At 42.6% G+C, this 20,438-nt stretch overlaps 2 protein-coding genes across 5 annotated transcripts in view; one reads left to right on the plus strand and one right to left on the minus strand.

Annotated features, from left to right (window-relative positions):
- Window positions 1-8,285, plus strand: snapc3 (small nuclear RNA activating complex, polypeptide 3). Its single transcript, XM_017464941.3, has 9 exons — window positions 1-280; window positions 2,062-2,145; window positions 3,399-3,480; window positions 5,079-5,183; window positions 5,587-5,736; window positions 5,851-5,933; window positions 6,143-6,301; window positions 7,023-7,130; window positions 7,425-8,285. Exons 1-9 carry the CDS (start codon window positions 48-50, stop codon window positions 7,570-7,572), a joined length of 1,152 nt encoding a protein of 383 aa, XP_017320430.1. The 5' UTR covers window positions 1-47; the 3' UTR covers window positions 7,573-8,285.
- psip1a (PC4 and SFRS1 interacting protein 1a) overlaps window positions 8,282-20,438 on the minus strand; it is a 21,381-nt gene continuing 9,224 nt past the window's right edge. The window contains exons 5-17 of one of the 4 annotated variants that reach the window (XM_053679922.1): window positions 19,849-19,944; window positions 19,323-19,397; window positions 16,901-16,960; window positions 15,712-15,775; window positions 15,461-15,545; window positions 15,055-15,256; window positions 14,372-14,448; window positions 13,834-13,886; window positions 11,628-11,698; window positions 11,430-11,531; window positions 9,410-9,611; window positions 9,163-9,259; window positions 8,282-8,946 (exon numbers count right to left, since the gene is read on the minus strand). In XM_053679922.1, the coding sequence (XP_053535897.1) occupies window positions 8,916-8,946; window positions 9,163-9,259; window positions 9,410-9,611; window positions 11,430-11,531; window positions 11,628-11,698; window positions 13,834-13,886; window positions 14,372-14,448; window positions 15,055-15,256; window positions 15,461-15,545; window positions 15,712-15,775; window positions 16,901-16,960; window positions 19,323-19,397; window positions 19,849-19,944 (1,215 nt within the window). In that variant the 3' untranslated portion in view covers window positions 8,282-8,915. Of the gene's footprint in view, window positions 8,947-9,147; window positions 9,260-9,409; window positions 9,612-11,429; window positions 11,532-11,627; window positions 11,702-13,833; window positions 13,887-14,371; window positions 14,449-15,054; window positions 15,257-15,460; window positions 15,546-15,711; window positions 15,776-16,900; window positions 16,961-19,322; window positions 19,398-19,848; window positions 19,945-20,438 lie in introns of all 4 variants that reach the window. The other 3 variants (XM_053679921.1, XM_053679923.1, XM_053679924.1) reach the window with 3 other exon arrangements.

Here is a 20,438-nt window from a genome sequence, read left to right on the forward strand (position 1 = left end):
TCGCTATTTGATGACGTTGCTTGACGCGCCAGGAGGCGGAAGTAAACATGGCGGAAGGCGGCGATACGAACGCAGTGAACGAAAACGTACCGGTTTATGAACACGTCGGAGTCAACTCCAAACCTTTTCACCTCGGTAGCTTTAGAGATTTGTGGCTAAGCGTGCTAAAACCGGAAGACTACTCTTTTAACGAGACTTCCGGTGAAATAGAGGACGCGCAGTTTATAGAGGAGCTGGGAATCACACCGCAAACGCTGGAGGAGCTTAAAACTATCTGCAGGTAAACTTCCACTTTAGATTTATTACCCGTGGACCAACTCACTAACTCCTAAATACCTCTCTGTAGTGTAGCACACTAGTAATAGTGCACTACTGTAGGTACCCTGTGTAGTGCACTGCAATACAGTGCTCCTCTGCTGTATAATACTGATTACAGCTGTGAAGTCTAAACTGTGAAGTAGAGCTGAATGACGATGACAGTCTGGAACATCTAGTACGATATCTATTGTGAAAATCCTAGACTGGGTGTAGAAGTAATAATTGCACTCTGTGTAGTGGACTTGTTTAGAGTAGGGTGCTGGATCAATCCTACATGGGTCTGTAGGGGACAAATAGTGCACTACTTAGGCACTAAACACGTTTTATAACCGGAATAAATGGCTGTTGAAAAAAAAAAAAAAAAAAAAAACAACAACAGGAAAATAAAACGCATTAGACCCAAAAGTGAAATTATTAAAAAATAGCCACTTGATATTCACCCTATCTAGTGTAAAGACTAAATAGAGCCATTTATAATCCAGCTTCCTGTACAATATAAGGTATGAAATATAATAGTTTTCCTAATCTATATCGTGCACCTCATCATAATTTAGGGCATACAAAATTCTCACTCACACCCTTAGTGCTTTTAAAAATAACATAATGTCTTAAGTGCCCTAGCTGCCTAGTGCTGGGGCTGGGCGATATGACACACATATCATATCGCAATACTTGAGGCTAGTTCTACGATGCACGACGTGTAGCATTATCGATAATTTAGCTCGTAAACTGTCCGCAAAACAGTAGTAAAATGAACAAAAAAAAAACGTTAAACCGTTTAATGCCTACAAAAACAAACGATTACATTTAATTTGTAATTATTAAAAACAAAAAAAAAACATACAAAGATATCTCAGAAAAGTGTATCGCGTAATCATTTATATCGATATTATATTGATATATCGCCCAGCCCAGGGTAGTGCACTGTTTGTACGGTAGGGAAAGATTTAGGATTGATTCACCACCATTTGGTATGTAACAGTTATTTCAGAATCCAGAATTATTTAAAGTAAAGCAAGTTAGGATGCAGTGCTCTACGAAATGTGAAAGAAGTCAATATTCAATGCAAAAAGGTTTGTCCAATAGGAAGGCATTTAATGTTCCAGCCTATCTAGTGTGAATCTTAAAGAGAAGCATTTATAATGTGTTTCTTACTCCCTATACAAGTGCACTAGATCCTAATTTGGGATTCGGTTTACTTTAATAACTACACTAGTTAGGGAGTAGTGATGCGCTCACTCTCTCTAGTGCCCTATTCACTCAATAGAGACTTAGTCTCGTTTGCATTAGTGCCCTAAGTAGTGCACTTTTTGTCCACATTTGATTCAGTTCCCTACTCTCTAGAAGTGCACTACTCAGAGTATGATCATTGGCCTCTTTAACCGATGTAGTGCACTTCAGGCTAGTTTGGGATTCTGTCTATTTAAGTAAATAATTCTGTGTCCTCTAAGGTAAAAAGCACTAGATAGGGTGTTACACTCTAAATAGTGCACTTGTAGAGCGTTGATGACTGAATCAGTCCTAAAGTATTCCCTTTTTTGGACAAAATAGTGCACTACGTAGGTTACAGAAGCCAATATTGACGACTGTATAGTGCACGTGTATGTAGGGAGCAGGAAGCTGGATTACAAATGGCTCCAGATGACTCTCTCCCTAACATGTAGTGCACTAAATGAGATGTAGAAGCCCTAGTTAGTGTGTCACAGTGGTGTGTGTGTGTGTGTGTGTGTGTGTGTGTTTCAGTCCTGATTCTCTTCGCTGTCATGCTGAAGATGAAACTCCTGATCCTGACCTGGTTCCTGCAAACCCTCAGCTCGCCACCTTAAAGTAAAACAACACCAGCAGAGTAACACAGTATTTAACCCTGGGATTACTGTAGAGTTTCGCTCCTGTGCGGCTCACAGAGATTTACTGTAGAGGTGTTACGGTGTGATGTTCCTAATAATACGACAGGAGTCTAAAAAGGTCATGATATTAATGCATCATTTTAAATACACGCACACCGGTGAAAAGTAAAGGAAATGGAGATGATAAAATCCTTGTACAAAAGCAAGAGTCTTTTCACTTCTGTGTGTGTGTGTGTGTGTGTGTGTGTGTGTGTGTGTGTGTAACATACACAATAAAGCACAGATGTGAATTGATTAACTCTGAACTACACCGACTAGCCTCGGTGGTTCACGCGTGTCGTGTCTGTGCCAAATGATTCGTTTTGGCTTAAACTAAAGAAAACTGTCACGATTATGATGATGATGATGGTGATGATGATGAGTTGAAGCAGAACGAACTGAAAAATCAGTTTAGATTTGATTCAGATGAGCAGATGTCACATTTTTGTTTGAACGTGATCCACGATCGGATGTGAAAAAGTTCCGGAGCCGTTTACACGTACACTACGATATCCGATCTGCCTCAGACTTCAGGGATGAAATAAAGTCCGAATAGATCAAAATAGAAAGGATGTTATTGCACTTATTAGATAAAGAAAATATTGTATTTGTGACATTTACTGAGATTGAAATATTTAAAGGTACGTTAGGTACGATTAGGTCTCGAACAGTTCAGTAGCTGGATCGGACATTTTAATGATTCATTTTTGACTGGCAGGAGGCTCATCCGAACACAAACAAGCCTCCGGACCAGAAGACAGCTTTCCGAACAGGTTTTCTCAGCCACTTAATAACACTCTTGTGCTGAGGCCACGACTTAAACCTTTATTTTTGATGGTGTTTTACATATCCTCCATGTTATTCATACACGCAAGAATTTTTTAAAAATGGAGTATTGCACCTTTAAGTGGTGGATATTCAATAATGCACTCGAAAATGCTTAAACATCGCTTATAAAATATTAAAACATGCTGACATGTGAAATAAAAAACAAAATAAAATGTTTTGTTTAAATAAGTTTAAATAACAACCCCCCCATTTCCTTACTCACAGTGGTACAGGAAAGCATTTTTCAACCACCAGCCTTCATTCTAATGAACTATTCCTGTGAAATATTTAATCATTGCACTTTTTAATTTAATGTGACGTGCCTGAGACCGGATTCAGACGGTTTTATTTCCGTTCTGTCCTCAGACTGAGGAAGAGGAGGCTGGACTATAAGAAGACTCTCATACGGGACATTGTAGGACGACACGACATGTTCTCTAATGAGCTGGTGAGTGAGCGATTAAAATCCTCCCCCTAAAAATGATTAAAAACTCCAACACAAAGCAAATTAAACACCAAACCGACCAAGCGTAAGAAGAAATGTCCACCATGGTGCAGGTCTGCAGGCTGAGAGTTACTTTACTGAGAGTTAATTTCACTAGTTTGTCGTCCTCTAGTGGAAGAAACACGTATAGCACAACACATCTACACTACATGAGCTGTAAAATGTTTTTCGTGCGTGGAATGGCACTTTGTAAATATTTTTTAACAGTTTAAATGTCAATTTAAAACTTAGAAATACGAATCTAAAACATTTTACACGTTTACGTGATGGCGCAGACGGACTTCTTACTTTTGTGATTGTGACTGAGCTTTAATTTCACTAGTTTGTCGCCCTCTGGTGGACAAACCACAGTGTAGCATCACATTTACATGAGCTGTAAAATGAGCTTCCAGGCGTCACATGGGTTACATTTGTTAATATTGACGGAAATATAGTTATGTTTAAAATATTAATTGTTGTAAATATTATTATTATTAAGGCCTATCATGTATTTGAGATATTTTTGGTCTATATTGTCAAGCCATTATTGTCTATTGTTTATAAATTGTAATTAAATTTGAATTGCCCTTCTTTTATTAATTTGATCTGGTTTCTTTTAACTCCGTGCACATTACGGGTATTTTCTGCGAAAAAGTTTAAGCAATACCCACCAAAACTTATTATTCTGACATTTTCACACTGTAGGTCAGTTTCAAATAGCCATCGACTGAAAACCTTTAAAAACATATTTTTTTTTTAAAGGAAATGAAAATAGTTGAAATGATTAACCTGCATTCTTCTTCTTCTTCTTCTTCTTCTTCTTCTTCTTCTTCTTCTTCTTCTTGCTTATAACTATTTACAGCTTCCTGGTGGAACAAACAAGCTACAACTTTTGCATATTTCAGCAGCATGCACTAGAAATCAAGATCATATTAAAGCAGTTATAGCGTCACTCCACCGGTTTTCCTTCAGAATTAACTATAAAATCTTATTAGTCATTCTCTTAATGATTTAGCACATTCATACCATTCGTTTTATTTTTAGGCTCTATCTATCTCTGAAATTAAAAAGAAAATTAAACTAGCTTTTATTGTTTACCTTTTATTATACTTTTACATTTGTACTTTACATTTATATTATTCTAATTAGTACACTTATTTTATTTGTATGGACTCATTATTTAAGTAAGTACATTTATATTGTATTTATTATTATTATTATTATTATTATTATTATTATTATTATTATTATTATTATTATATGGCGCACTTTAGTGACTCCTGGTGGTCAAACGCGGAACTGCAGACATGAACTTTCTGTGCTGTTCAGGTTTTAAGCCACATCTAATACACACTTTACCACCTCCACCTAACACACACACATCACCTTATAGATGTAGACCTGCACTAACTGGAATCCATCGGTCATGCTGCATAAAGTTTTGGCACCCACTGCCCTGTCAATTAATATAAATTTGCGCACCGCCGGTTTATTCCTAGCGTATGTGTGTGTGGTGTTTGTAGGCGTGTACGAGGGCTTAAACATTCTGTACTGTGTTGTAGGAAATGCTGTCTCTGGGCAGGAGAGCTGAAGATGCCTCAGACACCGTTCCCGAGGGGGAAATCATCCTCACCTTTAATATCATGTATCCTGTCCTGTTTGTCCGAGTAAGACACGAGACGTGACGTTATAACAGAATCATAAAGCAAGCAGTATGTAACAGTCATGTAGTGCTTTACAAAAAAACCCCTCAAAAAGCATCATGGACAATAAGAAGAAATAGAGAGACAGTTCAGAGGGTTTTAACCCGGACAAAACATAGGAGCGATCAGTAATATCACAACTGGGCTTTTTAGAAAGTAGAAGAAATTAAAATGAAAACGTCTGCAGTTGTTTAGGGGCTTACGTTTTTTGCATAAAAAAAAGATAGAAAACTCGAGGGATCCAAATGAAGCATGTGTGTTATAAATATCATTTTTTAATGTTATAAAAACAAACGATGAACACCGAAAACCTTGTTTTTTCTCCTGTGTGTGTGTGTGTGTGTGTGTGTGTGTGTGTGTGTGTTAGTTTAGACACGTGAGGGCGTACCAGACGCTGCATGTTCTGGGCTCGCAGAAGCTCACTGAGCTCCGAGACGCCATCTGCTGCGTGAGCGACCTGCAAGTGTTCGGAGAGTTCAGTAACACACCCGATATGGTGCCTCAGTTCATCAGCAAGGTCTCTCACACACACACACACACACACACACACACACACACACACACACTGTTGAGGTTTTGGCGCGTGTAGTTTATTAAGTCGTTAAATGAGCGTCGTTCTGTGTGTTTTCAGGATCATTACAAATCTGCGTTCTTCTTCTTCGAGGGGATTTTCTACAACGACATGCGCTTCCCCGAGTGTCGTGATATCAGCACGTGAGACCTGTTCAATGTTCTTTAGAAATGTAAATGTCTAATACAACGCTTTAAACGTCATTCCTTTGACTTCATGGGTTTGTATATTAATTATAGATTAAAGTCTAACTTTGCTGCGTGGAGATTTTTACACACACACATCTTTAATGTCATTAATCACGTCACTGACTGATGTCCGTGTGTGTGTGTGTGTGTGTGTCGGTGTACAGTGTGACACGTGATTGGGCCAAAACCCGAGGTTTCCCCGAGTTTAATACGGCTAAGATGGAGGAGGCGACGTTCAGTGATCTGAGGATGAAGGTGGGATACCCGTACCTGTACTGCCATCAGGGAGACTGTGAACACGTCCTCATCCTCACAGACGTCAGGTCTCTCTCTCTCTCTCTCTCTCTCTCTCTCTCTCTCTCTCTCTCTCTCTCTCTCACACACACTCTCAGAGCACGCTAAAGACACTCAGCTGCTGCTTAAGCACTGTAGAGCCGGGCTCTCTCTCTCATACATGTACACACACAGGACCGGACCGGACCGATAAAGGATCCAATTCGGCCCTCTGAATGAATCTGTGCTTTAACATAAAATAGATTTGTGGACTTTAATGGAATTTTAAAAAAGATTATATATATATAAATAAAAATAATATAAAAAGATCCATCTGTCATTCCACCAGGGGGCGAAATTCCTGAACAACAACTGCTGTTTTATTTTGACTTAAGTAACTCCTCATTTCAAGATAATCTCTCATTATTTTGACTCAGTATCTTGAAATAACATGTTAATATCTCATTGTTTTTATTTTGATATCATCTGTGGGGGGATTTGTTACGTAATGCTTTATTAGCACACCAGAAGAACATTTCAAGGTTACACTGCAACCATACACTGTCATTTGGAAAATGATTCTTTTTAGTAAAGAGGTGTGTGGGTGTGTGTGTGTAGCTTACAGATGAACGCAGATAAAACACACACACGTAGGAGGTGTTGAAGTGTTCCTGCTCATTAAACTGAGGGGTTTTTTGGTCAGGTAGGAATAGAGAGTTTGTGAGATCTAAACCATAATATTCATTTATTTGTGCATTTTGTGTGATTCAGGCTGGTCCATAAGGACGACTGCTTGGACAGGAAGTTGTATCCACTGCTGTCACACAAGCACAGAGTCATGACCCGGAAGTGCTGCGCGTGTCACCTGTACATCAGCAGGTGAGACGTCTGGCCGCGATCTCGCGTCTCACACACACACACACACACACACACACACACACACACGCGCACACACACGCACGCACGCCATGGTTCAGCTCACAGTAAACCTTCCTCGATGAGCACGGAGAACCGCCGCTGTTAATCCAGCGTGAATAAAGATGTCGAGGTTCTCGCCGTTCACTCGTCGCTCAACACCACACCCTGACGTCCTGCCGGCTTCGGGTTCAGCCGCTTTCTTAGTTTACACGTCATCTTTTCCAGCTTTGACACGGTGTTGAACTGTTCCCTCAGGTGGATCACGACGAACGACACGCTCGCGCCGATGGATCCGTGTCTGTACTGCGATCAGTGTTTCCGTCTCCTGCACTACGACCAACACGGCAACAAACGGGGCGACTTCCAGGCGTACGCTTACGTCGACCCCGGAGCCTTTAACTGAGCGCGCTCCGAGCGACGCGCTCCGGACTCCTCCTGTTATCCTTGTATAAATATTTATTCTCCTCAGCGTTTACTTGTAGCTGGGAATCATTTTGTTTTCGACTAAATGATCACGGCATGAGATGACTTGTTGATGTTCAACATGTAGAGATTTCTGTTCAGTTGAAAGCCGAAGCATTGTCGTGTTCACCTCCTGTGTTTCGGTTTGTAAATGTCACGCTCCAGCAGGTGTCGGAACACGAGGCGGGAATTTCAGCTCGAGACGTGCGGTGAGGGGAAGAACAGCAGCGCGTGCGGTTAACCATGTTGTTTCCTGTGTGTTTTACCCACAATGCACTACTGTGGAACAAACCTGGCCAAAAATGATGTCATTCAACACCGTGTCCTCCATTAACCTCAGTCGTGTTTCATTCCCTGCTCCAGCTTTCTGAAAATTTCCCCACCGACGGCGACCTACACGGAACGAACGAGCGCCGCGTCCGTACACTCGACTGTTCAACAGTTAACTTTATTTTTAATAAGAAAGCAGAACACTTTACAACGGGCGTGTTCATATAAACCTGCGATTACAAACCAAACCTTCTGACCAATCGGAATCCAGCAGCAGCTGAACCGCACGCAGCGCCGCTTCCGATTTCCACTGATGTATTATTTGTATCGTTGTTTGTTTTTTTTATGTATCTGGTGGAAAATAAACGAGACGGTGAAGGTGGAGTGCGCACTACTTTATTAAAAGGCCTTAAAGTTTTTAGAACAAACAGAAAAATACAGTCCTCTTATTTACACAAACGCCACGAGAGGCTTCAAAACACGCAGACGGACAAGAGAAGGAAAACAAAGAAGTTCTGTATAAAAAATAAACCTCTATGTTCGTACAGAAAGGACACACACACACACACAGTGTAAAACTGCTCTAACGGCCCGCTCGTTAATACACCGAGCTTCAGACAGGTTAAAACAAGAAGAGGCAGAAGAATGCTGTAAACCACAGGGAATCTCCGTGTGTGTGTGTGTGTGTGGGAGAGAGAAGAGTTTAGCGTTTCTATAGCAGCTAAGGGAAATTCCGGAGATGCTCCTTTAAAACAAAACCAAAAAACCCTGTCGTATCAGTGTGAGGATATTTAAATGTGAATTCACTCAGACAGTAAAGCAGGAGGCGGAGCTAAGACCATCTAAAAGATTAGCAAAAACCCGGAATTCTGATGGGAATCACTAAAACAAGGGAAGAGTAACGAGTCCCGAGGAGGATGAAACCGTAAAAGTGTAAAGACCACTCCTTTCCTTCAGGGCCGACGAGACACACACACACACACACACACACACACACAAATCAGTGGGACATCATCATGCTGATTCTTCTGCTGGATTCGTCACACTGTCAACACACACACACACACACCAAAAATCAGAACATTTTGAGAGCTGATGAAGGTTAAGAGTAAGTATAAAGTAATGACGGTGTGTGTGGTGCTGTTACAGGAAAATAACGCAGGACAGGATGGTGTGATGAAGCGGAGTTACTCTCACACGCACCCCGAGGCGTTTTACTCCTCTTTCACCACAGCACACTGCTCACCGTTACATCAGTCACCTGTTCTGCTCCGCTGCTGCAGTTTCATCCGTCCTGTCCCTCTCGGTCTCCGTGGCTTTATCTTCAGGGCTTGAGTCTCCATTCACCGCTCTGTTCTCTACACACACACACACACACGATGTTAAAAAGATTAATGCGAAAGAGTGTGTAAAATATTCCAGTGTCTACAACTGAACTAAAAGATGAGCCACAGCGCCGTGTCAGTCATTCACATGCCACTTGGTTCACCTGCCGGGGTTCTCCTCACCTGCTCCGGGTTCTCTGCTCTGCTCGGCTCTCTTTAGCGCCCCCTTCTTGGCGTCCTCGAACTGCCGCTGCTCAGCCAGAGATTTATTGATCACCTGACTGATCAGCGTCTCTCCTTCACCCACCAGGAACATGGTCTTAAATTTATTATACAGCATGGTGGCTTTGTCCATCACGTCCTGACTCGCCTTGAACCTGCGGATCTGCACATACGTTCCCATGACAACCGTGTTAAACACGAGCCGGACACGGGGTCTCCGCGTTGCCATGTTAACACCGAACGGCAGTTGATAGTAGCTCAATGAGACCTGGAGACTGTTAATGACAGGAGGCGGAGCGACTGTTGGCAAACAGTGGGCGTGGCAACCCATTTTCGGTAACTGCACGCAAACGAGAAGTGAAGTTTTCCTTATTTTCAGTGTTTCATTACGATTTTATTTTATACGACGATTATCTAGCTGCATTCGCACGTCCTGTCTTGTGTATCGCACCGCCCTGGTGTTGCCGCTGAAACCATGGCAACCTGCAGTAAACCAAAAACAGGACACGCCCACTAGAGACCAGGGTGAATGATCTCTCCTGTGTGAACGCGCGGCGAGTCGTTTCCTTTCCCGCCCCCGTAAATAAACGCGGTCGAGTTCAGTTCAGTCGCAGAAACGTTTCCTCCTTTTCAGTTTACAAACAGCCGGTTACGACGAGACAAACCGAGATAAACACGGAGCGCTGAGGCGCTACCGAACACAAACAACCCCAAAAGCTGCTCTGCAAAGACAGTTTACAGACCAAACATGGCTACTGCCTGGAATCCGCTCATTACGCTGCCGTGGATGCTCGCTGCACGGGATGGAGCCGATTCTTAAGTGCTTTGGTTTGTGCTACACCCTTGTGCGATACGGATACGTCTTTACTTTCGAGTCACCATTTAAAAAAAAAAAAAACCTGCTGTAAACCAATTGTTTTAAATCCTCTATGAGCCGAAAACTTAAAAGCGCCGTTCCTGACCATTTTCAACCAGGATGTTTGTTGTATTCGTAATAAATACAGGAAACCGATGTTAGCCGTACGTGTGTGTGATGGAATCCGAGTCAAACACACACCGATGGATTTTATTTCACGTTAATGAACTCGAAACACTCACGCCACTCTCCGTAAGCATGAGATGCGGAGGGAAAGGGGGCGGGGCTTCCAGTTGATATGGGGGGAACGGGGCGTGGTGTGTTTATGAGTGATAAACCCGTACTACAGCACTCCGATGTTAAATCGTGGAGCTCTACGCAAAACGTGTGAAAGGTCAAGTGCAGTGATCTACAGCAGATCAGTGTAACGTGGACGGAGGATTTCCAGATCCTTTACACCTTCGCGCTCAACGTTTTTTTTTTTCTTCTTTTTCCGAAAAAAAAATTCCTTGATATGAATTTTGAGGGTCTACATATCAAATGTTAAAAAGTCAACGGATTTCAAAAGAAAATAAATCGTCCAGTGTCCAAAAATCGGAACGTCCGAGTCTAAAATACGTAACGAGGACAACATTTTTAGAAAATATAAAGAGCGAACATATAAAACGCACACGGTTCGAGACTGTTGCGTGACGCAATGACGTAAAAAAAAAACAAACAAACCCAAAAGCTCCTCCCGACACGGGTTTAAAACAAACAGACTAGTTTTTATAAGTCTAAGGTGTTCGGTCGGGTCTGGCACAAACAACTGTACTGGAGTTTTAAAAAGTTATTTATTTATTTAATACATAGAAAGTCTGTAAAGTTTAAGAATGAAGAGAGCCAAAGAGGTTTACGTTACTTTACGGCGAGGATCTCGGGATCCAGAGCTTCTCCTGAAATGTAAACGGGTCTGGAGTGGACCGTACAGGAGCGTGGGCACGGCGTGAGAGAGTTAAAGCACACGAGTCTGTCCCGTGGCGTGTACGGAAACCGTGACGTCGAACCCGTTACACATCCCGGTGAAATCCCAGGAGAGGAGGGATGGGGTTTATCTGGAGAAAGGTGACGTGTGTGTTCCCTCACCTTCTTGAGCGTGGCGATGAGCTCACAGTGTTTCTGAAGGTGCTGCGTGGTGAGCTGCAGTGAGCTCAGTTCATCCAGAGCCACCAGACACTTCTTCACATCCTGAAACACACCCGGACGTTATTCTGGGTAACATACTGTGTGTGTGTGTGTGTGTGTGTGTGTGTGTGTGTGTGGAGTTCACGCCCCTGGACTCACCGGGTTGTTGATCTTCAGGGAGATTTTAATCTCGCCGTGTAACCTCTGCAGCCGCGACTCCGTCGACACGTCTGTACAGAGAAACGCCACAAACACGTAACAAATAAATACAAACCACGGATTATATCTAATAAAGAAAATCACCTTCATTAGGCATCACGAGCTCCCGGGAATGAGGAAGGGTGTGTGTGTGTGTGTGTGTGTGTGTGTGTGTGTGTGAGAAGGCACAATATGAAGGTTAGAAATAATGTAGATGATTACTGTTTTAAACTCCTCTTGTGTACATGATGACGATATTTCAATCAGTTCAGCGCACATATTAAGACATCAGGTCATTTCAGTGGATTTTCATGTGTGTGAAGTTTTATTACCTGCTGCTTACACGATCACGAAAGTAAAAACCACCCCAATCCCGAAAAAGTTGGGACAGCATGGAAAATGCAAAAAAAAAACACAAAGAGAGTGGTTTGAAAATGCAGTTCACGCTGTACTATACCGAGAACACATTATTAACTCATTATTTGATGTTTTACTTTGTGAATTTAATTGATTTAATCTTATTACAAATTTGATGACTGAAACACACTCTTAAAAAGTTGGGATAGTCGACTGATTAGCGCTGTGTAACATCAGCTTTTCTTTCAATAACACTTATTAAGCGTTTGGACGCTGAGTGAAGACTCCAGTTGGTAAAGTTTAGCGAGAGGAATTTTCCCCATTCAACCATCATGCATTTCTTCAGCTGAGCGACTGTGCTGGGCCTTCGTCAACTTATCATAACGTGCGCTTCATAACGTGCCACACGTTCTCAATGGGAGACAGGTCAGGACTGCAGCAGGCCATGCTCGCACCCGCTCTCTCTGCTTACGCAACCATGCGCTTGTAATCCGGATAGAATGTGGTTTGGCGTTGTCCTGCTCTGAATGGAAGCACATGTTTCTCCAAAACGTACACATATCTTTCTGCATTAATGCTGCACTCACAGATGTGCAAATTACCCATACCATGGGCACTGACACGCCCCCATTCCATGGGCACTGACACGCCCCCATACCATGTGCACTGACACACCCCCATACCATGTGCACTGACACGCCCCCATACCATGTGCACTGACACGCCCCCATACCATGTGCACTGACACGCCCCCATACCATGTGCACTGACACGCCCCCATACCATGTGCACTGACACGCCCCCATACCATGTGCACTGACACGCCCCCATACCATGGGCACTGACACACCCCCATACCATGGGCACTGACACACCCCCATACCATGGGCACTGACACACCCCCATTCCATGACAGACACTGGCTTTTGGACCTGACGCTGATAACAGCTCGGACAGTCCTTTTCCTCTTTGGCCCGGAGAACACGGCGGCTGTTTTGTCCGGAAACTATTTGAAATGTCGACTCGTCGGACCACAAAACACGATTCCACTGTGCTACTGTCCATCTCAGATGAGACCGAGCCCAGAGAAGTGGGCGGAGCTTCTGGACAGTGTTGATGTACGGCTTCTGCTTTGCATAGTAAAGCCTTAACCTGCATCTGTGGATGCAGCGGCGAATGGTGTCGAGTGACAAAGGTTTCCCAAAGTATTCCCGAGCCCATGTCAGGATCTCATTACAGACTCATGACGGTGTTTAAGACGGTGACGTCTGAGGGATCGGAGATCACGCGCATTCAGAAGTGGTTTTCGGCCTCGTCCTTTACGCACAGAGATTTGACCGGATTCCTCGAATCTTTAGTTATATTGTGCACTGTAGAAGGTTCTTCTTCTCCCTAATGAATTAACACGTGTATCAGCGCTGAAATCCGATATTAATTAATAGACCCTTCCTGTAAGCCCCGCCCCCGTCCTCATATGTTCCTAGCTCATTAAGGTGAAAAATAATCCATCTGTGTGTGTGTGTCCGAATTAGTAAACATTAGACACGTGTATACAGTATAGTTAACATCACTTTACTACGTTTATTATCCATGCACTGAAAGAGAAGAACAGGACAGAGATTTTGAATCAAAATCAATCCATACAGGAATCTTTTTGTGATTGTTTCGGCCAAAACTACTCGAATCGGCGAAATCACAATCGCACAAAATAGTTCTGCACGCTCTCTCTGTGATGTTTGTTGGTAAACGAGACGTTTAGGCTGTACTCGTGTTCGTCTGTACAGTCCTCAGTGCTTAGAGTTCAGCTCACCCTTTTTTCTCTCTCCTTTCCTTTCATCTTTCTTCCCCTCCTCTTTCCCCAACCTGCAGGCAAGTAAAGAAAAAACCGAGAGGAACATAAACATATCAATTAAAATAATCTATAATCACGCAGTGACATCACAGAGCGTGGATTAACAAGTTTAATTTATTTAGCATTTAAGTAATTATAGTAAATAACTAGAAATTTATTCATTATATTTTTAATATTATTTTTTTTAGAAAATAATAAAAACTCAGAGCTGAACCACAATTTCAAATAAAATGAAACGAATAAATTAAAACCTAAAAACAAATACAATTTTAATAATAATAAATACGAAATAATATAATTGAAATGAATAATTTAATAATAATAAATAAGAAAAATGTGTGTAAAACTGTCTGGACACTTTTTACACACGTTTCCACGGTTAATCACGTGAAGACAGATCTGAGAAACGTGTGTGACTATCTCCAAAAAGGTTGTGTGTGTGTGTGTGTGTGTGTGTGTGTGTGTGTGTGTGTGTGTCTGTACACAAATATCTTACTCGTTTATTTCCTCCGGTTTACGTCGTCCGTCTTTTTCTGCGTCAGTTGTTTGCTTTGCCCGCTTACGGTTTCGCTTCTGCTCGAGCACAAGACAGAGAAAATACACCGTAACTACGAGGGTGTGTGATGAAGCGGAGGCACTGATACCACACTCAAGTGTGTGTGTGTGTGTGTGTGTGTGTGTGTGTGTGTGTGATGAAGCGGAGGCACTGATACCACACTCAAGTGTGTGTGTGTGTGTGTGTGTGTGTGATGAAGCGGAGGCACTGATACCACACTCAAGTAAGTGTGTGTGTGTGTGTGTGTGATGAAGCCGGGGCACTGATACCACACTCAAGTGTGTGTGTGTGTGTGTGATGAAGCGGAGGCACTGATACCACACTCAAGTGTGTGTGTGTGTGTGTGTGTGTGTGATGAAGCGGAGGCACTGATACCACACTCAAGTGTGTGTGTGTGTGTGTGTGTGTGTGTGATGAAGCGGAGGCACTGATACCACACTCAAGTAAGTGTGTGTGTGTGTGTGTGTGTGTGTGTGTGATGAAGCCGGGGCACTGATACCACACTCAAGTGTGTGTGTGTGTGTGTGTGTGTGTGTGTGTGTGTGATGAAGCGGAGGCACTGATACCACACTCAAGTGTGTGTGTGTGTGTGTGTGTGTGTGTGTGTGTGTGTGTGTGTTTACCCCGTCCTCGTCAGACTCAGATGAGCTCTCCTCTTTGGCACTGCGCTTCTTCTTGGCCTCTGGCTCTTTCTTCCCTCCTTTACTCTCATCTTTTTCTTTTTTCTTCTTCCCCTCTGCCCTGCGCTCCTCCTCTCCATCTGAGGACCTGCTCTTATCCTCCGCTGCTCTCTTACGCTTTTTCTCTGCATCTCCACCAACATCTCTGTGTGTGTGAGAGAGAGAGAGAGAGAGAAAATGCCACTATCTGTACTCATAATGAACATTATGAATGTTTTTGTCTTAGTAATTAAATAATTTGTTTTGAAGAGTCCAGTGCATAGAGGTTACATTGCTCACAGACACACACACACACACACACACACACACACACACACACACACACACACACACACACACACACACACACCCATGTGAGGTCTGCTGCTGCAGTAGAAGCAGTTTTTCCGCGTTGGGTTTCCTGCCTCTCCGTTTTGGAGTTGGTGTTTCTGTGGCTGAGAGAGAGAGAGAAACACACACACACACACACACACACACACACACACACACACACACACACACACACACACACACTTAAACACTTACAAACCACCACAATTCATTCCTTTCATAAAACCCTATTTAGTATTAAAATCTGTTTTGAAATAAGTCAGGTCGTACCCATGGGGCTGGATGTGTGGCTCGCAGCTCCGCCCTCTTCCTCCGAGTCCTGCTCGGCTTCAGCCTGCACCATCACAGATTTAAAAAAAAACAAAACAAAGGAGAGAGAGAAAAAAACTTTTCATTTTAAATGATGTTTTACATTTTTATTTTAGTTTCAGCTCACAAAGACCACGCCTCCTTGACAGAAACACAAAGGCCACGCCTCCTTCACAGGGACAGACCGGTATAGCGGTTACGCCGAAGTGGAGACGCAGTGGCCACGTCCTCTACGCTGAGACTGGTACAGAGGCCACACCTCTTCATTTCAGACTGTAGGTAAATAAGCCAAACTTAGAGATACTGAGGAAAAAAGGCCACGCCTACTTCACTGACACTGAGGCCACACCTCCTTCACTGAGATTGACATTTACAGGTCACACCTCCTTCAGTAAGATTTGAAGGCCACACCTCCTTCAGTAAGATCTGAGAGACAGATGTCATGCCGCCTTCTCTGCGACGTAAAGGCCACACCTCCTTCATTTAGAGAGAGAGAGATAGAGGCCACACCTCCTTCAGTGAACAACGCAGAGACCACACCTCCTTCACTGAGACTGACATTTACAGGTCACGCCTCCTTCACTAAGATTTGAAGGTCAAGCATCCTTCAGTAAGATCTGAAGGCCACACCTCCTTCACTGAGAGACAGATGCCATGCTGCCTTCACTGAGATGTAAAGGCCACACCTCATTCATTTAGAGAGAGACAGAGGCCACACCTCCTTCACCGAGACACAGAGGCCACACCTCCCTCACTGAGACACAGATGCCACGACTCCTTCAGTGAACAACGCAGAGGCCACACCTCCTTCACTGAAAGAGACAGAGACCACACCTTCATTAATACTTAAAGGCCACACCTCCTCCACTGAGATTTAAAGGTCATGCCTCCTTCACTGAGACTTAAAGGCCACACCTCCTTCACTGAAAGAGACAGAGACCACACCTTCATTAATACTTAAAGGCCACACCACCTTCAGTGAGACTTAAAGGCCACACCTCCTTCACTGAAAGAGACACAGAGGCCACGCCTCCTTAAAAAAAAAAAACCCAAACAAAAACACTGCGCATCCTTCCTTGAGATTAAGACACTGAGGCCACACCTCCTTTACAGTACCTGACAGGTACAAGGCCACACCTTTGGCTCTTACCTTTTTCTTCCAGACTCTTTTAGCTTTCGCAGCGTCTGCGGAGTCTTTTGGTGGTGAGGCCTGAAGGAAGAAAAAAAAGTTAAAACTATTTCACATATAAACAGATCTCACAGGGCAGGGCTTATAACCGACTCGACCAATACACCACACTACTCATCACATCTGATACAAACATGGACATTTAAAATCAAAATAATATTCACCACCTTTATTTTACTACTCATCTCTTATTTCTCATTAGATGACAAAGCTAAACTGGTAGCCATTAACTTCCTATACTTGTTAGCTTCCTATATAAAAAGTATTTGCCCCCATCCTGATTTCTTGTTTGTGTATATGTCACACTAAATTTCAAAATCTAAGATAAAACAAAAGCGACCTGAGTAGACACTAAGCAGTTTTTAAATGATAATGTTATTTACTGAAGCAAAAAAGTTATCCAATACCAACCAGGTTTGTGTGAAAATGTATTTGCCCCCGTAGTTACTAATTCCCCAAATCTATGAAAGTGCATTGATAACGGGGTTCAGCTGGACGAGACACAACCAGACCTGATTACTGCAAACCCTGTTCAATCACATCTACACTTAAATAGAACTTTTTCAACAGCATGACGTTGATTAACAGGTCTTACCCAGTAACACTACACCAAAATTAGAAGAAATTCCAGAAATGATGAGGAAGAAGCTGAAGAAGGTTACAAAGCTATTTCAGAGGCTCTGGGACTCCAGAGAACCACAGCGAGAGCAGTCATCTGCAAATGGAAAAACTCGGCACAGTAGTGAACCTTCCCAGAAGAAGCCACGACTCATCCAGGAAGTCCAAAAAAACCCAAGGACAACATCGAAGGACCTACAGGCCTCTTTTGCATCAATAAAGGTCAGTGTTCATGACTCCACTATCAGAAAGACACTCGGCTTAAACGGCTCCATGGAAGAGTGGTGAGGTGAAAACCACTGCTATCCCAGAGGAACATTAAGACTCGTCTGAATTTTGCCAAAACACATCTTGATGATACTCAAACCTTTCGGGAGAATGTTCTGTGGACTGAAGAGTCGAAAGTGGAACTGTTTGGAAAACAGGAGTCCCGTTACATCTGGCGTAAACCAAACCCTGAATTCCACAAAAAGAACATCACAGTCCAGCATGGTGGAGGCAGTGTGATGGTGTGGGGATGCTTTACTGATTCAGGGCCTGGACAACTTGCAGTAATTGAGGGGAAACATGAATTCTGCTCTCTACCAGAAAATCCTAAAGGAGAATGTCCCGTCTTCAGTCCGTAAGATGAAACTCAGTCGTAACTGGATTATGCAGCAAGACAACGATCCAAAGCGTAGGAGTAAGTCCTAGTCCTAGAAGTAAGTGAAAGACTGAACTCCAGTTATCAGAAGCGTCTAGTTATTGCTGCTAAAGGTAGCGCAACCAGATTTTAAATTTAAGTGGGCAATTAGTTTTTCCACATGGATGATTCTGGTTTTGGATCGCTTGTTTTGCTTCAATAAAATAAAGAAATAAAAAAAAAACTTTATTGTGTTTAGTCGGGTTGCCTTTGTTTTATGTTGTATTTCGTTTGAAGATCTAAAACTATTTAGTATGAGATACACACAAAATCAGAAGAAATCAGAATGGGGCAAATACTTTTTCACAGCACTGTACATTAGCATCGTTGTATTGGCCAACTGTTGGAGCAGAAAATACACGCCACTGTACCTCGACTTTTCAAACTTACCCGTGCAGAAGAGACACAAAATTACAAGCATTCTGTGTAAGGAATCTGACATGCACATGTGGAATAATATAAAATCGAAAGTTAAAAACCACCACCGAAGATTAAAAAGCCTCTATGACCAATAAGAGCAAGGAAGAAGAGTAAGAGTAAAAACAAAAACAACCCAAAACAATGATCTTGTTGCTTCAAATTATAGTTTTGTCTTGAGGGGGTGTATAAACTTTTGCACTGGAGTATAAAAATGGAAGGGGAAAAAAAAATGACCATTGAAGACATTACTTTGGCTTCAATAAACATATTCAATATTAAAAACAGGAAGTTGTCCTTCATTCACGCACCGAATTCAAATTAGAACAAATTTTTTTATTATTTTTTTTATGTAGAATTTTTGGGATGTTTATTAATTTCATGTTTCCAACCAAAAAACTTGATTAATCTGAAGCATCAAATGTTTCCTGAGCAACTTATTATTTCAAAAATGAACTAAATTAAATTTTGAAAAATGTAGTAAATTTTCCATTCAAAGAAACAAAACCCCAAACAAACTCAGATCATTTTATTCATAAAAAGCAAATAAATAAATAAATAAATAAATGCACGCGCGCGCGTATGTGTGTGTGGCCGATCCCCACCCCATCACCGAGTGCCCACTACACACCCACGTCTCCCCATGCAGAGGTTAAAAATACATACTTCCTCCACTAGAGACACCTCCATGCCATCACCTTCCTCCTCCTCCACCTCCTCCTCCTCCTCATCTCCAGCCACCTGCACGAGTCCAAACACACCTGAGCCAGGTAATCAAGCCCCGCCCACCCAACTGCGCCTTTGCGTCCGAGTCGGAGCGTTTCTGCTGGCTCAGATTTTGACCCGTTGCTGGTTTTGACCATGCTGTTCGGCGGGTCGACCCGATAATCGGCGCCGGGTAATCCGGTATGATTTTGGGTTTTGTGAAGGAGCTATGTTAATGAGGGTAATTTACATTCAGTCCAATCCAATCCGAGCTCGGAGCAGTTACGGGTGAAATCTTGGGATTTGAACTCAACCTTCTGATCACTACGGAAGGATCGGAACTGCTGAGCTAACACACCTAACCATTACTATTAATATCGTTTAATATATTTGAGACACAGACGGCGGCTTGCGAGACGAGCCCCGTGCCGTTATTCTCGGAAAAACACACGGAATGAGAGAGAGAGAGAGAGAGAGAGATACGAACTTTACTGGACTTCTTCTTCTTCTTCTCATTTCCCTCGTCTAACTCCTCGGGGCTGCCGTCCGACTCTTTATCCGAAACCGCTTCCATCGCCATCACCTGGACAGAAAGCAGAGTTAAATCACCTGATTCCGGCCATCTGCTGTACTCACACTCAACACCTTCATCCTCACTACAGTTTCCGTTATTTTCACTTTACAGCTGTCTAAAGTTCAATTCTGTTTTCCTATCCGGAATAGTTATTGACAAAATTCTGACAACTTTTGATAAAATTCTCATGATTTTTTTGAACAGAAACCAAACCTGTGACAATATATTATTCCCATAACGGCAATTCCGAGCTAGCTTAGCACGTTCTGTAGCTCCAGGTTTCCGGATTCTACTTATTCTGTGATATCACACACTGACCTCACAACGCTTTTATCGCCTCTTAAATCTGTTTTATGCCGAAAGTACTAAGACAGTCTCAGGAAAATATTAAATTTGTACTGTGATACGCTACGAATCCAAATATAATCAAAATTAGCCATGTTTAATTATTTAAATGCTACAATGCTTGAGAGTGGCACACTGTTGCTAGGTAACTGGGGATT

This window comes from Ictalurus punctatus, chromosome 3 (assembly GCF_001660625.3).
Source record: "Ictalurus punctatus breed USDA103 chromosome 3, Coco_2.0, whole genome shotgun sequence".
Classification (NCBI taxonomy): Eukaryota; Metazoa; Chordata; class Actinopteri; order Siluriformes; family Ictaluridae; genus Ictalurus; species Ictalurus punctatus.

Coding starts and splice junctions, on each gene's coding strand:
- snapc3 (XM_017464941.3), top strand. CDS start 48: ATGGCGGAAGGCGGCGATACGAACGCAGTGAACGAAAACGTACCGGTT. Junction 2,146..3,398: donor CCTCAGCTCGCCACCTTAAA/GTAAAACAACAC, acceptor TTCTGTCCTCAG/ACTGAGGAAGAGGAGGCTGG. Junction 3,481..5,078: donor ACATGTTCTCTAATGAGCTG/GTGAGTGAGCGA, acceptor ACTGTGTTGTAG/GAAATGCTGTCTCTGGGCAG.